The sequence below is a fragment of the Anabrus simplex genome, chromosome 14 (assembly GCF_040414725.1).
Source record: "Anabrus simplex isolate iqAnaSimp1 chromosome 14, ASM4041472v1, whole genome shotgun sequence".
NCBI lineage: Eukaryota > Metazoa > Arthropoda > Insecta > Orthoptera > Tettigoniidae > Anabrus > Anabrus simplex.
The window spans coordinates 59,410,732-59,436,499 of record NC_090278.1 but is presented as its reverse complement, the minus strand read 5'-3'; the positions used below and the strand labels follow the sequence as shown (position 1 = coordinate 59,436,499).

At 38.8% G+C, this 25,768-nt stretch overlaps 2 protein-coding genes across 2 annotated transcripts in view; one reads left to right on the top strand and one right to left on the bottom strand.

Moving 5' to 3' along the window:
• Positions 1 to 318: 318 nt before the first annotated feature.
• Positions 319 to 16,538, bottom strand: SCCRO (defective in cullin neddylation 1 domain containing SCCRO). Its single transcript, XM_067158120.2, has 5 exons — positions 16,289 to 16,538; positions 15,936 to 16,149; positions 15,595 to 15,763; positions 15,284 to 15,497; positions 319 to 2,578 (listed from the first exon to the last, which is right to left on the bottom strand). Exons 1-5 carry the CDS (start codon positions 16,289 to 16,291, stop codon positions 2,393 to 2,395), a joined length of 786 nt encoding a protein of 261 aa, XP_067014221.1. The 5' UTR covers positions 16,292 to 16,538; the 3' UTR covers positions 319 to 2,392.
• Positions 16,539 to 16,633: 95 nt separating this feature from the next.
• Positions 16,634 to 25,768, top strand: part of GluRS-m (putative glutamate--tRNA ligase, mitochondrial) — a 38,137-nt gene continuing 29,002 nt past the window's right edge. Inside the window, exons 1-4 of the mRNA XM_067158118.2 lie at positions 16,634 to 17,067; positions 17,269 to 17,503; positions 23,170 to 23,365; positions 24,453 to 24,667. Coding sequence (XP_067014219.2) covers positions 16,929 to 17,067; positions 17,269 to 17,503; positions 23,170 to 23,365; positions 24,453 to 24,667 — 785 coding nt within the window. The 5' untranslated portion in view covers positions 16,634 to 16,928. The remainder of the gene's footprint in view (positions 17,068 to 17,268; positions 17,504 to 23,169; positions 23,366 to 24,452; positions 24,668 to 25,768) is intronic.

Genomic DNA, 25,768 nt, shown 5'->3' with positions numbered 1-25,768 from the left:
AATGTTTATAAGCTATAAATTTAATTTTTGTACTGTACGGTAATATATTGTATATAATCAGATTAGAATTTTACCCCTCAGAACCATACTATGCTGTTTGCTTAGTACTCGCAAGTAGACTGCCTTCAAAAGTACAAGTTTGAATTTTACCAGATAATATGGAGATATATTCGATAGCAGCCCTACCCAGAGAGTGGCGCCCCTGCCTATGCGAGTCCCAGAGCGCACTGACCCGATGTGTATCATCCAAGCTCAGGGTTATGAGTGAAGACCTCAACGGAATCTAATATGGAGATGATGGATTTCAGACTAGTGGAGATGAGGAAGAAGCAGCCCAGTACTCTGGAAATAATGTACACAATATACTGTATTGAAAAGGTGGACCCTCTTGTCAATTTATTTCTTATACGAAACGTGACATTTGGTTGTGGTCCTCTGTACAGGAAAAGATTAATGAAATTCATATGAACTCCATTAGTGTTTTTAAAAGAATTATTACCCGTGCCCTCTGAATGATCGTTCCTGAAATGCTGAAGACAGCTAGAAAAGGCAAATGGTAATAAATCCAGCTGTGCATTGAGTGTATGAGAAGGTGGGCATAGAGACATTAATTGTACAAGTATTTTTGTCCTCTTCACCTCTACAATGAGTCTTATTCATTTCACTACAGTTTTTACATTATTTTCCTTCTCACAATAATATCTTATAAATATCCAATCAAGACTTCTGGCACACCGCGTACAGGATTAATAAAAATAGTGCTATTACATCACTGAATATGCCCAAGGAACAGTACAACCAAGTTCAGTAAATACGTAGATTTTATACTTGTACGATGTCTTTTTTTTTAAAGAATATCTCTCTGGATTTAACAGTTCACAACTTTCTACACTGCTTTCCTTGGCAGTGAAACTACATCCACCAGAGAGAGAAGAGTAGAATGTTGTGAGTGATCAAATGAAACAAAAATAAACAAAACTTCAATTATAATATGTACACAGGATGGAAGTTTCAGAGGGGAAAAGCAAGAATTGTTAGTATCCAACATTTACTTTCAATACGAGGGTGAAGAAAATCGTGAGACAAATTATGGCCAAGTAGTAACGATCATTATTTTACTGTCTGCATCAGAACCTCCTTACGTTCAATCCCAATCGGTAGTTCATTATAGTTCTGTTCATGCTTTTGATGTAACATGGAATCCCGCTACAGGCCTGCTCTTTTCTGATGGATGTGACGGGAGAGCAGCTGGGACCAAACCAGAAGATCCGAGATTTGAATCCCAAGCACGGAATACAACCACATCAATAAATAAATACATAAATCATGTTTATGAAGAAAATGAGAATTAATATCACACGCTTCCGACTGGGACCCAAACTCAAAACTTCTCGCTTCATACACAGTTGCTCTATACAGTGATTTCCAAGTTTGATAGTGAGGTTTCATCTCAAACAACGTTTTTAGATTAAAAAAGACAAGCAGAAATTTTACAAGTGCCGAGTATAATAATAATTATTATTACTTTCCGTTCTACACTAAGGCAGCAATATTAACTTCATGTGCCTGCTTTAGTTCATATACTTCTTCTGAGTTCCCACATCATCCAAATACCAGACGGCAGCATGGATTAGATGTCTCAATTTTCACTTTATATTCAGTGGAATGGCCAGAGATCGACATCAAATATGCGGCAGTGATATTGAATTATCTTGAGGGTATTTTCACCATCTTACTTAATGCTCGCACATTTTTAAACTTCTGAGGAATGCACATGTTTCATAGATCTCGCTTAATCTTTACAGGCTTGCTGTCATGCAACAAATTACAATATAGCAATTCCAATCATTCACAACTTGATTTGTTTTCAGCCTTACTTGTGGGATGAAAATTTGAATGCCACTACTCCGTTCCCTTTATTACTCAACACTAGAGAAGGAACAGACTTTTCTTCATGACCTTTCTCAATCAAGATGCAAAAACTACGACCTATCCTCTCACGACTGATGACTGAATGTATATGCATTACACAAGGTTCACATTTTCACACCTAAACGCTGGCAGCAAAGCTGCTAAAAACATAATACCAAAACGTAAGTAATGAATATAGACATGTTGCATTTTAAAAAATTGCACATTCCCGAATCGTCAATTAAAAAAAATATATGTAACCTAAAAAAATTTCCAAAGCAAGGGAGAAATATATATGGTCATGAGCAAACAGCAAACTTGATATTCGTACACAGACAGACGAGGAGGAAGACGACAAACTCATCAACAAGTTGAATGTTGACAGACAGGCTCATTCCCTGAAGTGCTATAACAAGGCCATTCATTATTATGATGAGATGATGACGACGATAGCTAACGTCCCTAGACGACAGTGCCACTGTTAAACTTGCGTGCTGTGGGGGGTGCAGGATGAGGACACGATTGGATGGGCGTACTCCACAAAGTCGTCGATGAGCACCGGCCAGGCTCCCTCCTCGTCGTAGTTGGACATGTCATCGTTGATCATGAGGGCAAAATCCAGGAGCAGGTTCCAGGTGTCTCTCGGGATTGAACGCTTGTGATGTTCCTGTCGGATCAAAAGAACATGGTACAAAACACATAACGATACTGAGAAATGGTTAGTCACTTAACCCAACAAGTGCCATAAATAGATACTGTTGACAGTCCCAACTGCTTTGCAGTGCCAGTATCAAAAAATCTGACATGTACCTAAAGAGTTTTAATGATTATAAGTGTGATGCAGTGGCATTTTACTTGACTACATTCTGAAGAAGAGGTCTGGAGATTTGTTTTTTTGCTAGCCTCTCTGACTTCTAGCCTCATACATAGGCACACAAAAATATGTGTTGTTAGGATGAAAGTGTTAGTGCTCATAGATATTTTCGCCCATCAGTAAAACTCCTAAATTATAGGCCGACCTGCATTATACTTGTAAACCTCTGATGCTCAATCCTGTTTTGAAATCATGGACATGAGTCCCGTAGCTGAAAAGACTGACTGCTACTTGTATGACGAAGAGTGGAATGGTCCAGTAATTGAACATTCCCTTCTTCAATTCGAAGTTTATATATTTGCTATAAGTAAAAAGGAAATCTGTAAGCAGTTGCAACAGAGGTGTACAAGTAAAATGAGGAAAACCAAAACAAGTCTTAATTGGAAATTGCACAAATAAGCGCTATATATAAACAATCCTCTCTGGAAGAAATATACAGTTCCAAGGCCTTTGATATGAGTCTCCTCTAGTAGTTGCACCTCACAATTTCTGCAGCTTTTCCTGCAATGTCTGCATTGTCTCTGAGCTTGCCGACTTGCAATCTCGGATCATATTACAGAAACTACTTAAGTGAATTTCCAGTGACTAGAATAATAGTATGGACTAAACGATATTAGTTTGAAACTTGTCACCTGGCGACACAATGTAGAACTCATGGCACTTGTAGGGTTGATCTCTAGTTTGTAAAGTAAATCTCACACAGAAGTGAAGTGAACAACCTTCTCTGCTACCATCAGGACTGTGATCACGAACGATCAACCATAAGCAAAGCAATAATGTGCCACACAAATTTGTTTCATGTGATATACAGGAGTTTCTATCAACGGTTGGCCGGCAGACGCACCCAGACCAGCCCAGCCCATCTGCCTCCCGTTGACTCATCACTTCTCGTTACAGAGCGCAGCAACGGCACAGGAACGGCCGCACTTTACAGTTCAGGTCCGTGTTTGGAATGTGTATTAAGTGTTGATCTGTCACTCCGATTGTTCTCAAGTTGTGAAGTGTTACTTTGGGATATAATTCTAATGCCTCCACATGTGTACACGGTAGATGAAAGGGTATTTATGTACGGTAATTATGTGAAAACAGAGTCTTGCAGGGAAGTTGTTAGGCGATTTTAACACAATTTCCAGGTGTACGCGCAGAACCTTGTAAACAAATTGGGAGGTCAGAAAAGAGATAAGGGTAGAAAACTGAGTGATAGGATGGACTTGTTATGAGGATGGAGGAAGTCAGCACTCTATTATAACACACACGTGGTCCTTGAAGGTAACAGACGAACTGTCATATGTCGCATATAGTGCAACTAAGACAAATCACTGTGCTATTTTCACAAATGTGATGCATATACCACAACTATTTATGCTGGTATTGCCTGCAACTATGAATATAACATCAAACAACATGCAACAGAAGTAAGGCTCCAACATGAGAATAACTTATGTTTCATATTGGCTCTGTAAGGCTGAGTGTCTCAGACGATACAGTGCTGGCTTTCTATGCCCAAGGTGGTGGGTTTGATCCCAGCTCAGTCCAATGGTATTTGAAGGTGCGTTACATACGACACCCATGTGTCTGTGCCGGCCCAGTGGTGTAGGGGTAACATGCCTGTCCCTTACCCGTAGGCCCCGGGTTCGATTCCCAGCCAGGCCAGGAATTTTTACCTGGACGTGAGGGTGGTTCGAGGTCCACTTAGCCTACATGATTAGAATTGAGGAGCTATCTGACGGTGAGATAGCGGCCCCGGTCTAGAAAGCCAAGAATAACAGCCGAGAGGATCCGTTGTGCTGACCACACGACACCTCGTAATCTGCAAGCCTTCAGGCTGAGCAGCCGTCGCTTGGTAGGCCAAGGCCCTTCAAGGGCTATGGTGCCATGGGGCTTGATGCATCTGTAGCTTTACAATAAAATAAACCTCTGCCGCTGAATGACCGCTGCATTTCTAAGAAAGTGGTGACGATGATGACGATGCTTGTTCAAAGGGGCCCCAACATCCAGGTCATTGGCCCTTAATGGTACAAAATGAGATGAAATGTAATGACAATTTAAAATTCCAAAATTCAACCACTGACCAGAATTCAAAACTTGATAAAGAATGAATGGATGAATATGAACGTTAAATAATCAGCGGATCCAACTCACAATATTCAAAGTTAAAAATAATTCCAAAATCAATCCACCGGCTAGAATTAAAAAAGACGGCGAACAATGATTATGAACTTCATTACCATTATGGTTCAAAATTCAGCATACCATTGTCGCCTCTTACGACAGGCAGGGGATACCATGGGTGTATTCTTCCGCCTGCGTCCCCCATCCAAAGGGGGTACTAAGAAAGTGAAAGGTCTAGTTGCCGTCAGTGCTTATTTTCTGTCCCCGAGTTCCAAAGTGTGGAGGAATGTCATATGAAGAGGAACAACTAGATTTTAGTTGTGCGGTAAACCTATAACATTTACTACTACTATCATTATCTTACTGGCTGATGAACTACACTATTCCTAGCCCCTGAAATGAAACTATCAATTTTTTTGCATTGTTATATACGGGATGGAAAGAAATGATAACATCCGGGATTGAGGTGGTGTAAAACTAGAAAACTAATCCTGTCACAGCTGAGTGTCGAAACTTCTTAAAGCAGGCTTATTTCCGAACAATGAGGGGGGGTCTTAGAATTGAGTAGGAAGAACATAAATTTCATGTGTTTAAAAAACAGAATTCGGTGCAACGTACAGCCCCTAGCAAAAAAAATCAGATTTCCTGAGTTTGATCAGAGAATGTAATTCTAGTTTGCATGTTCTGAGATTAAAAGAAATTTCAATGGTTGTAAACCAGTCAACCACATCTGCTTTTTCGTCATGAAGAATTAGTTGCAAGGTTAATTTTAACATTGTGGTCAGGAACATTATCAGTAAGACAGATTCAAGGAGGAAAGTTAGATATTAATTTAATTTTTAGCCACTTCTCAAAATTCATGAAGTTCATATCATGCCTAATTTAAATATCAGAAGAGGGTTAAAAACAAAACCCTCCTCCCCACCTGCATAAATGATAGCCCTTGGAAACTGGAGCTAGAGGACCCACATTCTTGCTACATCTATACAGATTACCAGTTGTTCTTCATTTTTGTGTAATGCTAAGTATGTACTTGTCAAAATCATCTAAGTCTGTTTAAGCTCTTTCTTAGTCTTCCTTTACCAGGTTACCAAAAGAATTCCCCTCTTGGAAACACTTATCTCTTTGCTTTTCAATTCTCTTTAAAGGAACTCATTAAAACAGTATTATGGCTCCATACTGACATTGACAATGTACATTGTACTGAATAGGTGATAAAGATAAACATCATATTTTCTGTTAAAGCAAATATTGCAAACAACATTAGTAAATATGGAACATTTTGTTCAGGTGTATCATTACATAATCTTTTGCCATACATAATAAATCTTCATTATGCCTTTCAGTGTTCAGTTTGCAAGCCTCTGTGAATTATCTGTAACTAGTTCTGTGGCCTTGTTTAGTTCTATATCTCTTATTTTTAAACTGTTAGAAACTGATTCTAACCATCGTCCTCTTAGTCTCCCTCTACTCCTCTTACCCTCCACAACAGATTCCATTATTCTCCTAGGTACCCTGAGCCCACCCAGCTTTCACTCACGTAAAGCAAAGTTGGTCTGAAAAGTGAATGGTGTTAATGCGGTCTCGTCTGGGAGTTGACTCCTTACAGAATACTGTTGATCGCAACTGCGAGCTCACTAAATTAGCTTTACTGTACCTTGATTCAATCTCACTTAAATCTCACCGTCCCGGGAGAACAAACATCGTAAATATTTGAAATTATCTACCTATTCCAGCTCTGCATTCCCAATCCGACATTCAATGTTCTTGGATTTCTTACCTACTGACATCAATTTAGTCTTCGAAAGGTTCATTTTCATATCATACTCACTTCACCTATTTTCAAGTTCCAAGGGCTTTCGGCACAATCTGCCATCAAGACCAAGTCGTCAGCATAGGCCAGACTGCTTACTACATTTCCACCTAACTGAATCCCTTCCTGCCACTTTATACCTTTCATCAGATGGTCCATGTAAACTATGAACAACAAACATGAAAGATTTCAGCCTTGTCTAACCCTTGTAAGTACCCTAATTGTCAACATAAATGCCTTTGATTGATTTTAACAATCTACCCTTAATCCCATAGTCCCCCTGTACGGCGAACACCTTTTCCATCCGTACTCTGTCATATGCCTTCTCTACATCTACGGAACAAATTTAACTCACCTTTCCTCTCATAGCATTTTTCAATTACCTCATGCATACTGAAAATCTAATCCTTATAACCTCTCTGTGGTCTGAAACCACACTGGTTTTCATCCAACTTCCTCTCAACCACTGATCGCACCCTCCCTTCCAAGATGCCAGTAATAACTTTGTCTGGTATACTCATCAATGAGATACCTCGGTAATTGTTGCAATCCTTCCTGTTCCCTTGCTTAGAGATACGTGCAATTAATACTTTTCTCCAATCAGAACGTATCTTACTAACACTCCATCCAAATCTTATTACTCTATTAAGCCATTTCATCCCTACCTTCCCACTGTATTTCACAATTTCATGTCTAGGCCTAATTTAATCTATTCCTGCTGTTTTACGACAATGGAGTTTGTTTACCATCCTTTCTACTTCATCAAGCATAATTTCACCAACAGTATTGTCCTCCCTCCCCCCCGCCCCCCAAGAGCTTGGTTGTTTGCGACGTCACCAGGAAGATTTTTTTTATGTTGAGAAGATTTTCAAAATATTCCTTCCACCTGTCCAGTGATTGCCTGAGGATCCATTGTAAGTTCATCTGATTTACCCAAGACATGATTCATTTCCTTTTTCCCCTCCATTCCTAAGATCATTTATTACTGTCCAGAAAGGTTTCCCTGATGCTTGACCTAACCTTTCCTGGTTTTTACTAAAATCTTCCCATGACTTCTTGCATTCAACAAATATTTGTTTTGTTTTGTTTCTTTCAATCTACGTATAATTCCCCGTCTGCATCAGTTCTTGTTTGGAGCCATTTCTGATAAGCCTTCTTTTTACGTTTACAAGCTGCTCTCACTTCATCATTCCACCAAGATGTTCGCTTTTTCCTGTCTTTACATACAATTGTTCCTAGGCACTCCCTTGCTGTTTCTATTACAGCATCTCTGTATGCCACCCATGCACTTTCTACATCCTGAAACTGCTTACTGTCCATTCTTTGGAACTTTTCACTAATCATATCCATATACTTCGGACTAATTTCCTCGTCTTGGAGATTTTCTACCCTTATTTGTCTGCAGACGGAGTTCATCAATTTCTCTACCCTAAGCCTGGAGATACTTAGTTCACTACAAATCATATAGCGGTCTGTATAAAAAAAACTCCCCTGAATGCCCTCACATTCCTGACAGATTTCCTGAATTCGAAGTCTGTTATTATATATAGTCTATTATGGATCTGGTGCCCCTACCCTCCCATGTGTAGCAATGAAAAGCCTTATGCTTGAAGAATGTATTTGTAACTACTAATTCCATACTAGCACAGAAGTCCAGCAAACGCTTCCCATTCCTATTAGCTTCCGTATCTTCCCCACATTTACCAATCATCCTTTCGTATCCTTCGGTTCGATTTATTTCCAACTCTCGCACTGAAATCGCCCATTAGTACTATCCTATCCTTGCAGGTGACCCTATCTAAGATGTCACTTAATACTTCATAAAACTTGTCAACTTCATCCTCATCTGCACTCTCACATGGTGAATACACAGACAATTTTTGCCCTAATTTCTCCAACTGCCATATCTACCCACATCATTAGTTCATTTATGTGCCTAACAGAAACTATGTTGTGTGCAACAGCATTCCTGATGAACAGTCCTACCCCACACTCTGCCCTTTTCTTTTTAACACCTGTCAAATTCCATTTTAAAATATTAAAACATATAGAATCTTTAAAAAGTATTTAAGCCCTCTTCCACGAGAATTGCTCCTTTTCAGCTGACTGTTTTCATATAACTGACCTATATACGTAGGTTACACTGAGAATAAAAATCACTCGTCTTGTCTTGTTGAAAACTCGTGATCATTAATCATAGGTGCAGTCTACTAATTGTGCATCAACTTATTGCACTTGACTTGTCTATGTATCGTCCCCCCCCCTCCCCCTCATCTAGCAAACCAACGAATCTGAAAATTATCAAAAAATTATGTGTGCTGAAAGAAGTTGTGATTAGTCATGTCAAATCAATTTTTATATTTAATGATTGGTTTTGTGCGTTAGCCATACAGAATGAGCTGCAGATGTGAGACTTTATCAGAGGGTAGACATTATATAAATAATAAATTCGAGACCAAAACTTCAGAACTAAAGATTCCCTAGTTTTTCACTTTCGCTAGTTTGCATAGTGGGGACGATATATAAAATAAGAGTTTTGTCTGGTCATTGTTCAGAATTTAAAAAAATGGTATTTTGGTATCGGACGAGTCCACAGTACAAGCAAATGCACTTTTTAATTTTTCGTAATTTCTGTCCCCCTGTATGTACGTATGCGCATCACGAGAAAACTGCTGAAGAGAATGTCATGAAAACTGGTACGTACAGTCAGGGAATGAGCCACTACAATCCACGCTATAAATCATTTTATCCATACTGAGTGAAATGGTAGTTTAAGGGAAGACCTAAAACGTAATTCTCAAATATTTATTAGTGGTCCCATCGATAAATATTACATAACTGATGTTATATGGAATTACACTTCCGATCATTTATGTATTATATATTTTTACCGTACCGGCTATGATAACAGAGATATTCATAAATTTGGATTTTTGTTGCTAAGTCCATATCAACGCTGAACCACGAGCAAATGGGTAAACAGTATTTAATGAAAATCGGTATGTAGAGTCAGGGAATAAGAAACTACAGTCTAGGCCAGGGATGGCGAACCTATGCCACGCGTGTCACTAGGTGACACGCGGACACGATTTCGGTGGCACGCCACATGAACATAATAATATTTTACATATACGTCTCGTACTACAGACAGTGCATATCTTACAGTGTTTCACGTGTAAGAAATAAATAACGAAAATCTAAATACTAGTTCCATTCGGACGTCCAATATGGCAACACTGCTACACTGATAGGTCCGAAAGTCAAGTGAGATAGTGTCGTTTTCTGCTGGTTTTGTATGCGGACATCGCCAATATGTTTTCGGTGCCGAAAAAAACAGAAACTTAACAAAGGTGGTGACCGTATTTTTCAAGAACTCTGGCCAAGGGAATTCGGACTGTTAAAAAGATGTGTTGCCTGTGTTCGAAAACAGTTGTATCCCCCATATTTAATGTAAAGCGCAATTTGGAGACTGGCCATTCAAATGTTTGTTCCATTTCAAATGAAGAAAGAAGAGAGTTCATTTCACAAAATATCCAACATTACACAAACAAACTAGTTCTTTAGTGTAATCTTTCCGGCCCAGGAAGAATATCAGTGCGGCTTTTTCTATCTGTCTCACTGCATAGTACAGCATGCATGGGAAACAGATTTCTGACGGTGAGTTGTTGAAAGAAAGTTTCTTATTGATGTCCGACACATCATTTGAAAACTTCCCTAACAAACAACTAATAATTAACAAGATTAAAGGAATCCCAGCCAGCTGAACTGCTGTCAAGGATAGAATAAGAAAAATGAGTGCAGAAGTTTCGGAGCAGTTGAAAGCTAATTTGGATAACTCCCACATATATGCAGTATGTTTTGATGAAAGCATGAATGTGACCTTACAAACCAGGATAGCTGTTTTTTAGATTTCCTCATGGAAATGTGATGAGGGAGAAATTAATTTAATTGTTGAGCGTACAAACTACAACATGGGAAGATAATGAAGCTAATGGAGGAAGTATTTACAAGATATATTGCACCCGTTATGCAAATATTTATAATAAATAAATAAATAAATAAATAAATAAATAAATAAATAAATAAATAACTTATTATGAAACATAATCGGGAAATTGAAAGGAAGTTGCGAGGGGGGGGGGGGTGTTGTAGGTTGTAGACATCCCGTAATGGAAATGGAAAACAACAAGTGGCACAGTCAACAGATGAGAATAATAAACCAGAGTTAAAATGGCACGCTAGTTGGAAAAGGTTCGCCATCCCTGGTCTAGGCTATAAATAATTTTATTCGTCCTGGATAAAATGGTAGTTTTGGGGAAGGCACCTAAAATTTAATTTTTAAATACTTTTTTTTTTTTTGAAATTGCTTTATGTTGCACCGACACAAATAGGTCTTATGGCGACAATGGGACAGGAAAGAGCTAGGAGTGGGAAGGAACCGTCTGTGGCCTTAATTAAAGTACAGCCCCAGCATTTGCTTGGTGTGAAAATGGGGAAACCACGGAAAGCCATTTTCAGGGCTGCCGACAGTGGGGTTCGAACCCACTATCTCCCGAATACCAGATACTGGCCGCACTTAAGCGACTGCAGCTATCGAGCTCGGTAAATACCTATGTTACTGCCTATTGAACAATAACACATAACAAAATTTATAGAGAATACAATTTCTGTTAATGTATGTTTTATTCAGTTTTACCGTACCGACTATAGTAAGAGTGGTATTTCAGAGTCGGAAGGCCCACAATGTCGAAAGCTCATGAATTTGATCAACAATAACATTACATTGATCATAGTTTGTTATGATGTTCTTTGTCTCTTCTGCTGCCAGTCATTTACGCTAGATGGGATTACTGCTGTGTATCAAATATAACAGCCTGTCTGAATATCGGTGGGGAAATAGCCAGAGAGATAGATAACTTCCTTCTATAGCATGTCTTTCTTCTGGTTCGTAAATTTTCTAATACTATTGGTATGTAAAACACTGGTTCACCATAGTATTCCAGCATTCGATTCCTACTCTGACGCGCTGATTTGAATGCACAGAATGTAAATCTAACGGAATACGGCAGAGCCCCCCTCCTAAGGGAAGGAATGAAAACATTGAGTACTAGGAGTGTTCACAGTTGTCTGCGGCCTGGTTATTCCAGCTCTGGAACTTTGGACTGTTCGATCGGCAGCGTAGTACTGTTTGTGAGAAGTGAGGAAATGTGTGGTTTTTCATTTGATCGAGTATTTATGATAGCATTGCTTCTAAGTGCGACATACTACTCTTGTCACTGTAATGACCTATGTAGATTTCAGTTGGAAAAACCACTATGACAGTCTTTCTGAGGATGCAAAACTGCAGGTGGAGATTGCTGTGTCTGCCTTTATAATGAAAATTCCCTCACCCAGTCTTTACATGAGAAAATACGTTGGTGACTTCCCTATCGTGTTTCTGGGGTAACGGTAAGTGTTATACAATTTGATACAATCTTCCTCACAACGTGTACGCTACTTAACCTAGAATTCTGTATACAATGTAAAATTCCGCAGCGAAGCATGGGTACATCAGCTAGTATATTATATTATTATACATAGAAATTTAAATTTAAATCTTAATGTTAGTGGTGGAAGAGATTGTTTTAAGAGACAGTACAACTGGGGAACCATCCTCTATAAACACTAATCAGAAGGAAAAATGGAAGACGTCTGATATTTCAAAGAATGAATATATCGGAAAAAGAAAGGGAAGAGCCACGAAGGTGTGAAAATTAAAGGCTCCCTAGACCTTGCAAATTTATTATTGTTGGAGTAGTGATAGTAATTATTGTTTTAAGAAGAAGTGCAACTGGGCGGTACAGTTCTAGTTAACGCACACTTACATATTACAGATGGAGACTCAGCAGAGGTGATGCTCTTTTCTGGTTAGTTCACGGGAGTGCCAATATAGCATCTTTAGGTGCTACAAACTGTTACGGAACTACTTTTTTTTAACAATGTGCCTGTCGTCACACTGTCTTGTGGCGACGATGACAAAGAAACGGACTTGGAGTTAGAAGAAATCAGCCGTGGCCTTAATTAAGATAAAGACCCATAATTTGCCTGGGGTGAAAATGGGAAACCACGGAGAACCATCTTCAGGGCTGCCGACAGTGGGGTTCGAACCCACTATATCCCAAAGATAAGCCCACAGCTGCGCAATCCTAACCAGACAGCCAACTCACTCGGTATGGAACTACTGCGGTGGAAGTTACCGAACTAAGTTACAGCTACTAAATTTCTTTTTTCTTCTTGCGATGCGGACAGTATCCACCATGGCCATAGAACAAAAAATGCCTCTCGAAGGGAGTGTGGCCCCACTGTTCTCATGACAGAGATTACCCTGCATTTACAAAGATAGGTTACAACCACCAACAGAACCTTTACTTGTGTTTTAATTCTGCGCAAGTTGTAACGGAAGCTGCAAGTCTGGAATTCTGGGAATGATGTCATGTCAGCCAATGGCAGTGCTAGTAGCTTGGTCGACTAATAGACAATGGCATGTGAAATATTTCATTACATTATAAAAGTAAATGTGTTATATACTGGAATGTGCTTAGTAGAGGGCTACCTAACTGAGCAACTAATCCTCTTCAACACTAATCAAGAGAGAAAATGGAAGAGGTCTGACACTCTGAAAAATGAAGGCAACTCTTTCACGATTGGTTTACGAGTTGACACGGGAACTACTTCATCTCCAAATGCCTCTACAGTCCACTCCAGGATACAAACAACTAGCCTACTGCAAGAAATACAATTTAAAAAGAAGAGCATATGGAGAGACCTTTATGTCACTGATGCACTGGTTAATAAAGACTAGATGCACCTTAAAACATATACTGTTTTGCGAGAAAGTTTAGGGACACACTGTAATTTGAACATATGCGACCCTGTCCTTATACTATTAGGTGGCATAACAATGTTTTCACTGTTAATTAACATTAGGAAACTAATATTTTTTTGAACCAAACTAGGAGTTTCTACAACAATAGTTGTTCCTTCTAGAACATTTTACACAAATATTTGAATCAAAATGCAAAATAAATGATTGATTTTTAATTTATTTCTGAATCATTCCTAACATATTATATTTTAAATTTGCAATGATGAAATGTCCCTTGAAAATTTACTTTGCAAACATCCGAATATTATCCGAGTTTGGTTTTTCTGGACAAGAGTGGGAGAAATCATGGCATAAGTTGTTCGATATAAATTCCGAATGGAAGCACCTAGCACACCGCTGTTTGCAGAGCAGAATTCCTTGGGATCCGATCTGTAGGCATTCCGTTAGAAAGTTATATCAAGCAATTCATGCCATGATTTCTGTCACTTTTCTCTAGTAAATTCAAAACTCAGAAAATGCTCAGACATCTGCAAAATAATTTTTCAACGGACATTTCATGCAAGCTTATTTCAAATATAATACTTTGGAAACAATCCAGCAATGATTCGAAATTGCATTACAGTTAATTACTCAGCCATTTTGTCAAAAAAGTCAAAATATTTGTTTGCTTAAAAAAAAAAATTCTAGAAAGAGTAACCATCATCGTAGAAACGCCCAGTTTGCGCCAAGAAAGTACTCTTTTCCCAATGTTAATTAATAGTTAAAAACAGTTATACCACCTAATAATATAGGCCTAGGGAGAGGGTCGCATATGTTTAAATGATAGTGTGTCCCTAAACTTTCTGGCAAAACTGTAGCTACTACTATCTGTGTCTCACAAGAAGTCGCGGCAGCTTGTAGGTACGGCACGAGTAACACATACTGCACTAAGCTACAAACATTAAATGTGATAAACAGAGCGAGCTCTCTGAAAGAGATGCATGTTCATTATTAAACTGTTCATTATACAGTAACTAAAGCGCAATTGCACTACCAATTTGAAACTTCACAAGAATCACTGCGGACAGAACCGATGTTTCTTGTCAAGCCTTAAGACTGGCGCATGCGCAGGAACCATGCTTACCCTCCGCACCCCTTACCCAGCATGCACGCGACTTCTCGTCAGACGACTACAGTAGGTTCGTCATCCATGATTTTCATTATAAACAGTGTGAAACAAAACGGTTCCATGAGCCAGGTCTGGACTGTGTTTGTGTGGAAATATTTGTGAAAAATACCCGCAATGTACTGCAAACTCCAATGTGAATACTGGAAGAAATTCTGTTCTGACGAGTGCGAGATTGTGTAATTTAATACAGTATTAATCTGTGTAAACCTAATTCTTTTTTCATAATAGCCATTGGCTGCAATGAATGTTTTATTCATAATTTAAAAAAAAAGGAATAGCCACAAGGGGAGTGAAAACAAAAGACTTTCTAGGCCTCACAAAACTAATACCTTTAGGATTGGAAAAGAACAAGAACTGACCAAGAGAGGCAGGACAGGAAAGATGAAAGTGAGGAACCTAAATAAATAAGTGGAAGTAATGCCAGACACTTTTGCAAAAATTGTGACATACCCTACATCATTGTACAATGAATATCATATGACTGAAAGGATGAATAAAAGAAAGTACGTCTACATTAGAGAAATTAATTATACAACATACCTGTAAGAACTTGCACCAAAGGTCCAGAAACTGGAATTTGCCTTGCAGTACTATGTTCCAATAAGCGATTGCCATATCAAGATCAAGCCCCTTCTGGCCAGGATTTTTAGCATAGTTAAAAGTGAAATGATAAAAGTCTTTAAACCTCATTTGGTCTTTCAGTTCAATTTCTAATGAGGGTAGCCTAGCTTTTAATTTCTCGATACTATCTGCACTGTTAACAGAAAACAATTTATTTATTGTCTTGTCCAAAATTTATAACAATAAAATAGACAATTTATTTTCTTGATGCTACTCATGAATTATCTTACCCCAATTCAGTCATTCCATTCATAAATTCATCCCTAGTAAACTCACACTGCGTAGCTGCTCTAAATTTCCACGCAATAATGAGAACTAGTTTGGATTCTGGACTTAGATTAAGGTCTTCTAAAAACTTCATAATACCTTCTGCTGTCATCTTATCAGGCTCAGTTGGATCTGAAACAAGATTTTATAGTGAAAAGTCATGTGGAATAATAGGCTGCTATATGCAACTTACAGGTTAGGAAGTACAACAACAGCTAATGTGGCAGTCATAAAATGATAAAAAGGATCTGTATCCAAAGGTATATTAGAAATAATGTACAGAAACTTCAATATTGTATATAACCTTTATATCTATTGAAAAGTTGCTCCAATTTCTTCTTGTCAACAGAGATCTTGGGCTCTCTGAAGTAGACATCTGGATTCTGAAAATAATTATCAGAAGCCAAGTCTAATTTCCAATCGTTTTGGGATAAACAAAATATGGCAGTATTTTCACCGGTTTGGGTAAATGCTATGAATTTCTTCACTTTATCTCTCTGTGAAGACTTCAGTTTATGCTGCAAAAACAAGAATGCAAGTCACAGTAACGGGATTCGACACAGGTGTTGCGTTCAACGACATACCAAAATTTCACTGAAATACATTTAACTCACAAAATAAATATCTCTTACAATGTAGAACTACATCTGAATTTACCATTTTGTCTAGTTTTCGGTCAACAAGACCAAAACACTTCACACTGCCCTTGACATAAAAGTGCGCATGTTTCAGGTATTCAGAACTGCAGATAACCGTGAACGGAAATAATAAAGAATGTCGCACGGCCTTGTAAATATAAGCCTGCGAATTAGAACAGCCCCAAATTTCTACAGCAAGTACACTTAAGTGTCCAAATTCTTGCTTATGCTGTCACTTTTACTGACACGGCAGTATGCGTTGGCTGCAGCAGTGGGTTGCGCGAAATTTGGAGTACGGTTCCAGAAGATGCAGTTCCAATTTCTGCAGACAGAGACACGGATCACTCCAACGTGTACAAGTCTTAGAAGGCAGTGGAAATCTGACGTCAGGATCGGGCACGTTGTGCTTGTTTACATTCTGTACAGTTCGACACCTGAGCCCGCCTAAGTCGAAGCTACAATAAATTGAGTTATATTAGACATTACTGTTAGCTATTGCAGATATGATTTCACAGAATTGTGGAGTGATTCACTTCATGTTTGAAATAGGATCTCGAAGAACGCTACCGAACTAAAGTTAATTGCTTTTGCTTCTTTTTAAGGTTATACAACTTAGGAAGGTTAGGCTTATTTTTAATACATTGCTTATCATTCTTTTCATGAAAATTATGTTCAGGAGAAATATATGTTTATTTGGAAACCTAAGTGTACTAGTACGCGTATATAATTTTAAAGCCTTCAGTTCCACGGAGAGCGCAAACTGTAAGGTTCGCGTGAGATTTGCCCCTAGCCCTACAGGTAGGTTTTCAATGCCAGAAAATGTGTACCTAATGATAAAAGACTCACGGGGCATAAAACTCTCATAAAGCAATGCTTTTTCTCACAATATTATTTGCACCATTGTAACCAATAATTTACATTTCTTTTAGTAAGATTCCTATTAATTCATTGTGGAATGTCAGTAACTAGTTCTTCTAAAATTCTAAACACTTCTTTCAGGTTATCTTCATCTTGGTGGACTGAGAACAGCCCTCTATAATTATCTGTTTGCTAAAGGCCACAATGGAGCTTTTGTCTTGCGCATTGAAGACACCGACCAAAGTCGAATCGTACCTGATGCTATGGAACGACTTGAGAATGATCTCATTTGGGCTGGAATTGAGCCAGATGAGAGTCCATCTAAGGGGGGTTTATATGGACCTTACAACCAGTCAGATAGACTCCCATTGTACAGGTATTTTAGTGATTTAAAAAAAATGTTTAACCAGTAAAATCTGATTTATGTACAGTTGCTGCTGTTGTCTGCGGAATCAGTCAATAGACTGGTTTGATGCAGCCTTCCATGCTACTCTATCCTGTGCTAATCATTTCATTTCTAGCCTACATAACTAGACATAGTGAATCTAATGTAATCATCGCACGAGTTGGCCATGCGGTTAGGGGCGTGAAGCTGTAAGCTTGTGTCCAGGAGATAGTGGGTTCGAACCCCACTGTCGGCAGCTCTAAATATGCTTTTCCGTGGTTTCTCATTTTCACACCAGCCAAATGCTGGGGCTGTACCTTAATTAAGGCCACGGCTGCTTCCTTCCCACTTCTAGGCCTTCCCTATCCCATCGTCACCATAAGACCTATCTGTGTCGGTACAATGTAAAGCAAAATTTTCTAATCTAATCTGTTACATTCATACCTTAACCTACTCCTACTATTCTTACTATGTGCTTTTCACTCAAATATTAATTGAACTAGTCCTGAGTGTCTCAAGATGTGTCCTGTCAGATCTCTCTCTTCTCCTGGCCTAAGCTGACAAATTCTCCTCCTCCTCCCATCAACTCACTTCAATATCTCTTTAATTATGACGTAGTCCACCCATATGACCTTCAAAATGATTCTGTAACACTGTATTTCAAAAGTGATATTGTTCTTCATTATTCACCTCCATACAATATGCATATCCTTGTTTGATTTGAGCAGTTTTTTTTTTTTTTAATAAGAAAGGCCTTCCTTGCTTGTGCTAATCTGCATTTCATGTCTGCCTCATGTCGGCCATCGTTAGTTGTTATACTACCCAAGTAACAATATTTTTCTACCACCTTGAAGCATTTTATATTTCCTTCATCACCTGGCCTTCATCATCATCATCATCATCATTTCCCTTTATACAGCTGTAGCTGGATAGAGGTAAATATGGTTCCTCTTCACTTTCTTCAGTGTTTCCACCACTCCTCTCCAACACTGTGTCCCAGTCGAGGTTTCTTTCTATAATACTGCATTGGATTGTATCCTTCCATCTCAATCATGGTCGTCCACGGCCTCTCCTTCCTTGCATTTACATTTCCATCGCCTTTTTTGGCATTCTTTTGTCACTCATTCACTTTATGTGCCCAAACCATCTTAGCCGGCTCTTCTTTGTTCTATCATTCATTTTTTCCACTCCAATTTCTTCCCGGATTTTCTCATTCCTTATTTTGTCTCTTCTACTCTTCTGTATCATACTCCTCAAGAACTTCATTTTGGCTGCCTGTATTTGACTCTCATCCTTCTTTGTCATTATCCAAGTTTCTGCTCCATAAGTTGTTATGGGTACGTTATACATTTTGTACATAGTTTCCTTTGCTTCCATTAGCACATCTTTGTCTCATAACATGTTTCTTCCACTATGATCGAAACAACTTCCAGCTTGAATTCTCTTCCTAATCTCAGCATCCAGTTGAGCATTCTCCATGAATTCACTCCCTAGGTATTTGAACGTTTCCACTACTTCCAGGGGCTTGTTAGCAAGTCTAATCTGATCTTTCTCTTCTTTCTCCCCTCTGGTCATAACAAGAGTTTTACTCTTTTCTGCACTTATTTTCAATCCACATTCTTCGGTCTTCCCATTCACCACATCCAACTGTTCTTGAACATTCATGTCCTCTTCTCCCCAAATCACAATATCATCTACAAATAACAGCATGTTGAATTCTTTTCCTCCATATGCTGCCTTTGCTGTTCTAATGGTGTCATCCATTACTATTATAAACAGGATTGGCGATAGAACACTTCCCTGTCTCAGCCCACTAGTGATTTTGAACCAACTTGTCCTGCCAACTTGTGTTTGTACACAACTACAACATTCCTTGTACAGTGCCATGTAACTCTGTTATTGGCTGAAATTTCTCAGTGTGGGATCACTCGTATAATTTAATACAGAAGGGCTGAGACCTGGACAGTGATAAATACGGTAGGGATGAGAGTAGAATTCAGGCCAGTGAAATGAAATTCCTAAGAAGTATGATAGGGAATACAAGAAAAGCAGAGTGAGAAACAAACATGTTAGCAAGGAAGTCATAATAGAAAACCTAAATGAGAGAATTGATAGGAGTACACTAAGATGGTTTGGAAGTGTGAAGAAAATGAGTAAAGAATACCAAAATAGATGATGAAATTCGAGGGAAAGAAAGCAAGAGGGAGAGCTTGAACAAGGTGGACTGATTCAATAAAGAGGAGTGCAAGAAGGAGAAGAAACCTGGACTGGGACAGAATTATGAAAGAGAGATGGTGGAAGAAGAGAGGAAAGCGGAGAAGTGCCATAAATACCCTGACCTGGCGGGAGTTGGATAAGGGGAAAGATTTTTTATACAGGGTGTCCGGGTTAAAGGTATAATAATATAAAATTTAATAACTTGAGAAGTAGTGGAGATATTTACTTGCGGTTTGTTTCTACAAGTAGGGTAACTTAAAATGTTTGTTTACATACCTAATAAACCTCGATATGCGCACCATTAGTGGCGCGACAGACATCTAATTGGTTTTCCACTTCTCTCCAAGTGTTCTGCAGCATTGTAGGCGTAGCATTTGCGATAGCTGTACGAATGCGATGGCGCAAATCTGGTAGATCACAAATTGGTGTCCGGTACACTTTATTCTTGACAAACCCCCACAGGAAAAAATCAAGTGGCGTGATGTCGGGGCTTCGGGGCTTTTAGGGGCCAAGCAATTGATGGACCACCTCTCCCAATCCAGCGATCTGGGAACTCACGATTCAAGAAATCCCTCACAACTTCTACGTAATGGCATGGTGCACCATCTTGCTGAAAGATCTCATCACAAGGAAGTTGTGGCACAACATACTGCTCCAACATATCTAGGTAACGTGTTCCATTAACTGTAGGCTCCACGAAGAAGAATGGGCCAATAACCCTGTCCTTCAACAATCCACACCACACATTCACTTTCGGAGAGTCCCGTTCCGCCTTTGTCACAACTTGGGGGGGGGTTCAGGTCTCCATATGTGGCAATTGTGTTTGTTTACCGTGCCGGAAACATGGAATGTAGCCTTGTCTGAGAAACAGACCGAATCGAGGAATGCCTTGTTTCCATCAGTTTTTGCCAGAATTGTCTCCACAAATGCCTTCTGTAGCGGCTTGTCCTGAGGTTGGATTTTCTGATGAAGCTGCAGTTTGTACGCCCGTAGGTGCAACGTTTTGTGGACGACATCGTGCACTGTCAAATGAGAAAACTGTAACTGCCTACTTGCTTGTCGCATTGACTTACGAGGGCTCCGCTTGAAGGACTTGCGGATTAAATCAACAGTAGACTTTGAAACTGCATGCTTGGCGTGGCGGCCCGACATCGACAGCAAGGTCCCAGATTCTCAAAGTCGCCTGTCCCATTCCATGATGGTTACATAAGTGGGAACATCATCAGTTGGTAACAGTCCATACTCACGGCGAAATCTACGTTATACTAGTGTAACGGATTTTATCTCCACAAGCGAAAGCACACAGAACGCATTCTGCTGTCGAGTCCACATGGTTACTGGCACGCTTCTTGTGAACAATGCAGTTATGCGCATGTGGTACCACTGCCACCGCAAACAAACACAGATAACGTTTTGAGTTACCCTAGTTGTAGAAACAAACCGCCAATAAATATCTCTATTATTCCTCAAGTTGTTAAATTTTTATATTATTATACCTTTAACCCGGACACTTTGTATTTTTTATAATTGGCTGTACATCGCACCGACACAGATAGGTCTTATGGCGATGTTGGGATAGGAAAAGTCTAGGAGTGGGAAGGAAGCGGCTGTGACCTTTATTAAGGTACAGCCCCAGCATTTGGCTGGTGTGAAAATGGGAAACCACAGAAAGCCCTAACCGCACAGCCAACTCGCCCGATTAAGGGGAAAGAATAATGATGAGGAGTTACCTAATACTTATCATTACCAACTATGGTACAATAAAATCTTCTGAACCAATAAATTAATACACCTACCTGCACTTGCGCGTAATAAACAAAGTTTTTTTCTGTTTTGACTTGAGATAACTCTTTTGAGAAATGAATTGGTCCACCGTTCCAATACTGATTCATTATCCATTGATTTAAATGGAATTCGTAGTCATACTATTAATTGTATAACATCCTTTGTTCTCCTTTCAGAACATCTTCAGCTAATAAATATCAGCTTATTGCTAGTTAAAAATCATAATCCAAAAGGATGTACACCACCACCACCACCACCACCACCTGCAGGCTGCTTATATTCCTCCTCTCGTCTACTAATGTGTCCAAACCATAGCAGTCTTTTCTCTTATATCTTCCCTGATACTCCTACAACACCGCACATCTCTCATATTGTTTCATTCGGTATCCTGTCTATGTGTATCGTTCCCAACATCCTTATTTCTGACCATGTTTCACTACCGCATGTGGCCTTACAACCAATTTGAATACTGTTCCCTTCATTCTTTTCCCAGTCCTTTGGTCACGTAGCACAACTGGCATTTTCTTGCAGTTTCTCCATCCTGCGACTGATTTCTCTGTCCAATCCTCTATTCTGCATGATGTACAAGTTAGGATACTTAAACACCCTAGTTCGTCATAATCTGTCCCCTGGTATCCTTTCATTTCCATCTCTATCTTCTCCTCTAAACCACATGTATTCAGTCTTCCCTTTGTTAATCTTAACTCCTCCTCCTTCTTCTCGGACCGCTGCATCTGAAGGCTGGTTAGAGGTCCATTCAGCCTACGTGATTACAATTGAGGAGCTATCGGACGGTGAGATGGCGCCTCCGGTCTAGAAAGCCAAGAATAACGGCTGAGAAGATCCGTCGTGCTGACCACATAGCACCCTGTAATCTGCAGGCCTTTGGCCTGAGCAGCGGTCGCTTGGTAGGCCATGCCCCTTCGGGGCTGTTGCGTCATGGGGATTGGTTTGGTTTGGTTCTGTAGGACTTCTCATTTGTTCCAGTTTTCTCTCCTTTTTGTTCTTGTTCTCATCTACCAGCACAATTATTATCCACCAGGGAACTGCACTGTGTTCATTTCAAGATGTCAGTTTATGCCCTAAATGCTGCATAATACATTTTATGAGAAATATTCAAGGATCCAGGGAGTTGGATCTCTTATTCCTTCGGTCAGCACATATATTACAAGGTTGAATAGGTATGGACTTAAGCTGAAATTTGGTGCAGGGCTACTGTCACAGGGAAGCTTCTTGCGGGTCCTACACTTGTTCTTATTTTGGATTGAGCTCCAGAAAATATGTCCATCACCATTTCTACTTACTTTTTCTGATGCACCTTTCCATTTCATGCATCCCAATAGTTTCTTTCTTGGTACAGTATCTCTAGATCTATGAAAATTAGATTCTTTTTTCCATCTCCCCATAATTTTCTAACAACTGTCATAATGAAACCAGTGGATCAGTTGTTTCTTTCTCTGGCTTGAATCCAAACTGTTCTGGTCCTATCTCTCTCTCTTGTCTAATCCTTGTTCTGTTATCTGTTCCCAGTATAATTCCTTGTAATACTAATTTGAAATGAATGTTTGAAGTCAACTGATATTTATTATCTTCTCCCTTTACAGCACTTTCCTTAATCCTTTATTTCTTCTTAATGTTTCATTTGAATATTTCAGTGACCAGGTGAAAAAGTTGCTTGACTCTGGATCAGCATACCACTGCTTCTGCTCTGATCGCCGGTTGGATTTACTTCGACGTGAGGCTCTGAGATTGCGACAGGTTCCTCGCTATGACAACAGGTGCCGTGGTCTGTCACAAGAAGAGGTTCAGGATAAGCTGAAGAGAGGGGAACCGCACTGTGTTCGCTTCAAGGTGTCAGTTTATGTCCTGTTTGAAGTGTTACTACTCCATGTCAACTACAATATGTGATTTCTCGTATACAACTCACCTGTCTATGCAAGAATGAGATTCAATTATTTAACAATTCTGATTACCTTCGTCATTCCAAAGAATATAATAATCATTTTTATGTATGAACATTCTTATTAACTGACTGGTAGCAATGATTTTAATTACTTTACTACCAGCTCTATGTTGTACTTTGTTTTTAACTTGTGTCAACACAATTGTGTGTTCTTCTCTTAGCCATGATGAACATTCTTATATGTTTTCACACTAGTTTTATGTATGAACATTCTTATTGACTGACTGGTAACAATGATATCCTATATGATTTTAATTATTTCACTACTAGCTCTGTATTTTACTTTATGCTTTTAACCTCTATCAACACGATTGTGTGTTTTTCTTTTAGCCGTGATGACCATTCTTATATGTTTCCACACTATTTTTAAGCTTTTTGATTTTCTATAATGTAAATGTTGAATCTTAAGGTACCATATATTTTAAGGACGCTAGGTTCTGGGCCCTGACCTAACTTTAGGCTAAGTTTTATTTCGGCTGATGATGCTTACGACAGTTAAGCGAAACATGTCCCAACTTACAACACTAGTTGTAATGTTTATATCCTAAATTATAAGGAAAGATAAGTGTTGGAAAGGTGGTGTAAATTATTATTCTTATTTTAATGTTCATAATCTGATATCCAATACAGTCTACAATGAGATTTATTACTTGTTATGTGATATGTTTCGAGCTGTCAGTGGAGAGTTGGCGTGGAATGACATAATTAGAGGTTTGCTTGAGTGGAGCTTTGAAAAGTATAAAAGACCATACTATGAAAATAAAGTTGGAATTCAAGAGGACAAATTGGGGCAAATATTCATTTATAGGACAAGGAATAAGGGATTTGAATAAATTATCAAGGGAAATGTTTGTTAAAATTTTCAAGTTCTTTTAAAATGATTAAGAAAAAGCTAGGTAAACAATTGATAGGGAATTTGCTACCTGGGTGACAGGCCTAAATGCAGTTCATTGATGATTGATTGATCTTTTGCAGTTGGAGTCCCACGTGGAAACGTTCACCGATTTGGTATACGGTAACGTGTCCTACGACGTCACTCAGAACGAAGGCGATCCTGTCATCATGAAAACGGATGGTTTCCCAACCTATCACTTCGCAAATGTAGTGGATGACCACTTCATGGAGATCAGCCATGTGTTGCGGGGAGTGGAGTGGCAGATATCAACCACCAAACACATCTTACTGTATAAGTAAGCTCATGTTGAATGTTGTGGTGATTCACTCTCGTAGAAATATGAAGTATAGTATCTATTTCCTGTTCCATGTCTCTAATGGGTTATTGAACAACTTGCAAACCTTAGGGTTAAAGGATGAGCTTAATAGGTAGCATTCATATGAATCTTGATCAGGAGGAGCTTATGACCATGCAACTTTGCACCTTCTCATAAAAAACCAAGATCCAAAAATGCCATTGTTTTCTAACAAACAGTTGTCTAATCTTAAGCGTAAGATTGAAGATAAAATAATCGTTACTAAGGGGGTATACTACAGTTTTTATGTCCAAAGTGAATATATTGAAAAAACAGAATCTTTCTTTTCTGACAGTAGTGTCTCTAAGGTCAATCAAGATCTCACCTTTAAAATTCAGAGAAATTTAAAAAAGAAATAAAGAACATTGTTTCTCTTTTTAAGCGATCAAGAAATTAATAAATTCATTAACATGAATAGCTAGAGCTCTACCCAAAATAGATTTTAAAAACAGATGGATGTCCCCATCAGACCCATCATCAATTTTAAGAGCAGTCCTACTTGTAACATTTCTCAGTTATTTCAAAGTTTTCTTATAAACCATTATGTTTCTATTAACAATTCTGTTGAATTTTGCAATATTGATAAAAATTCAAAATTTGAATCACATCACACTCTAGTGTCCTCATAACAAGCACTGTTAGTTTAATCTACAAAAATCTCATTAATTTCAGTAGTTTGTGCAGACAAGAAATCAAAGAATTCATGACCATCTTGGAATTTGCTTGTTTTTCCCTAATAATTTTTTCTTATTGAGTAATGTTATTTCCGACAAAAGCGTCTTCCCATGGGTGTGCCAGCATCTGGAATTCTAGCCGAAATATATGTTAATAATTTAGGAAAGACTAGAATCATTAAGAGTATTACAAGATATTTCTTTTGGCAGCCCAGAAGATTGTTTTCCATGGTTTGCCATTTTTACACCAGGCAAATGCTGGGGTTGTACCTTAATTAATGTCCACTTCCTTCCCAGTTCCAGCCCTTTCTTATCACATCATCACTGTAAGATCTATCTGTGTCGGTGCGACATAAAGCAAATTGCA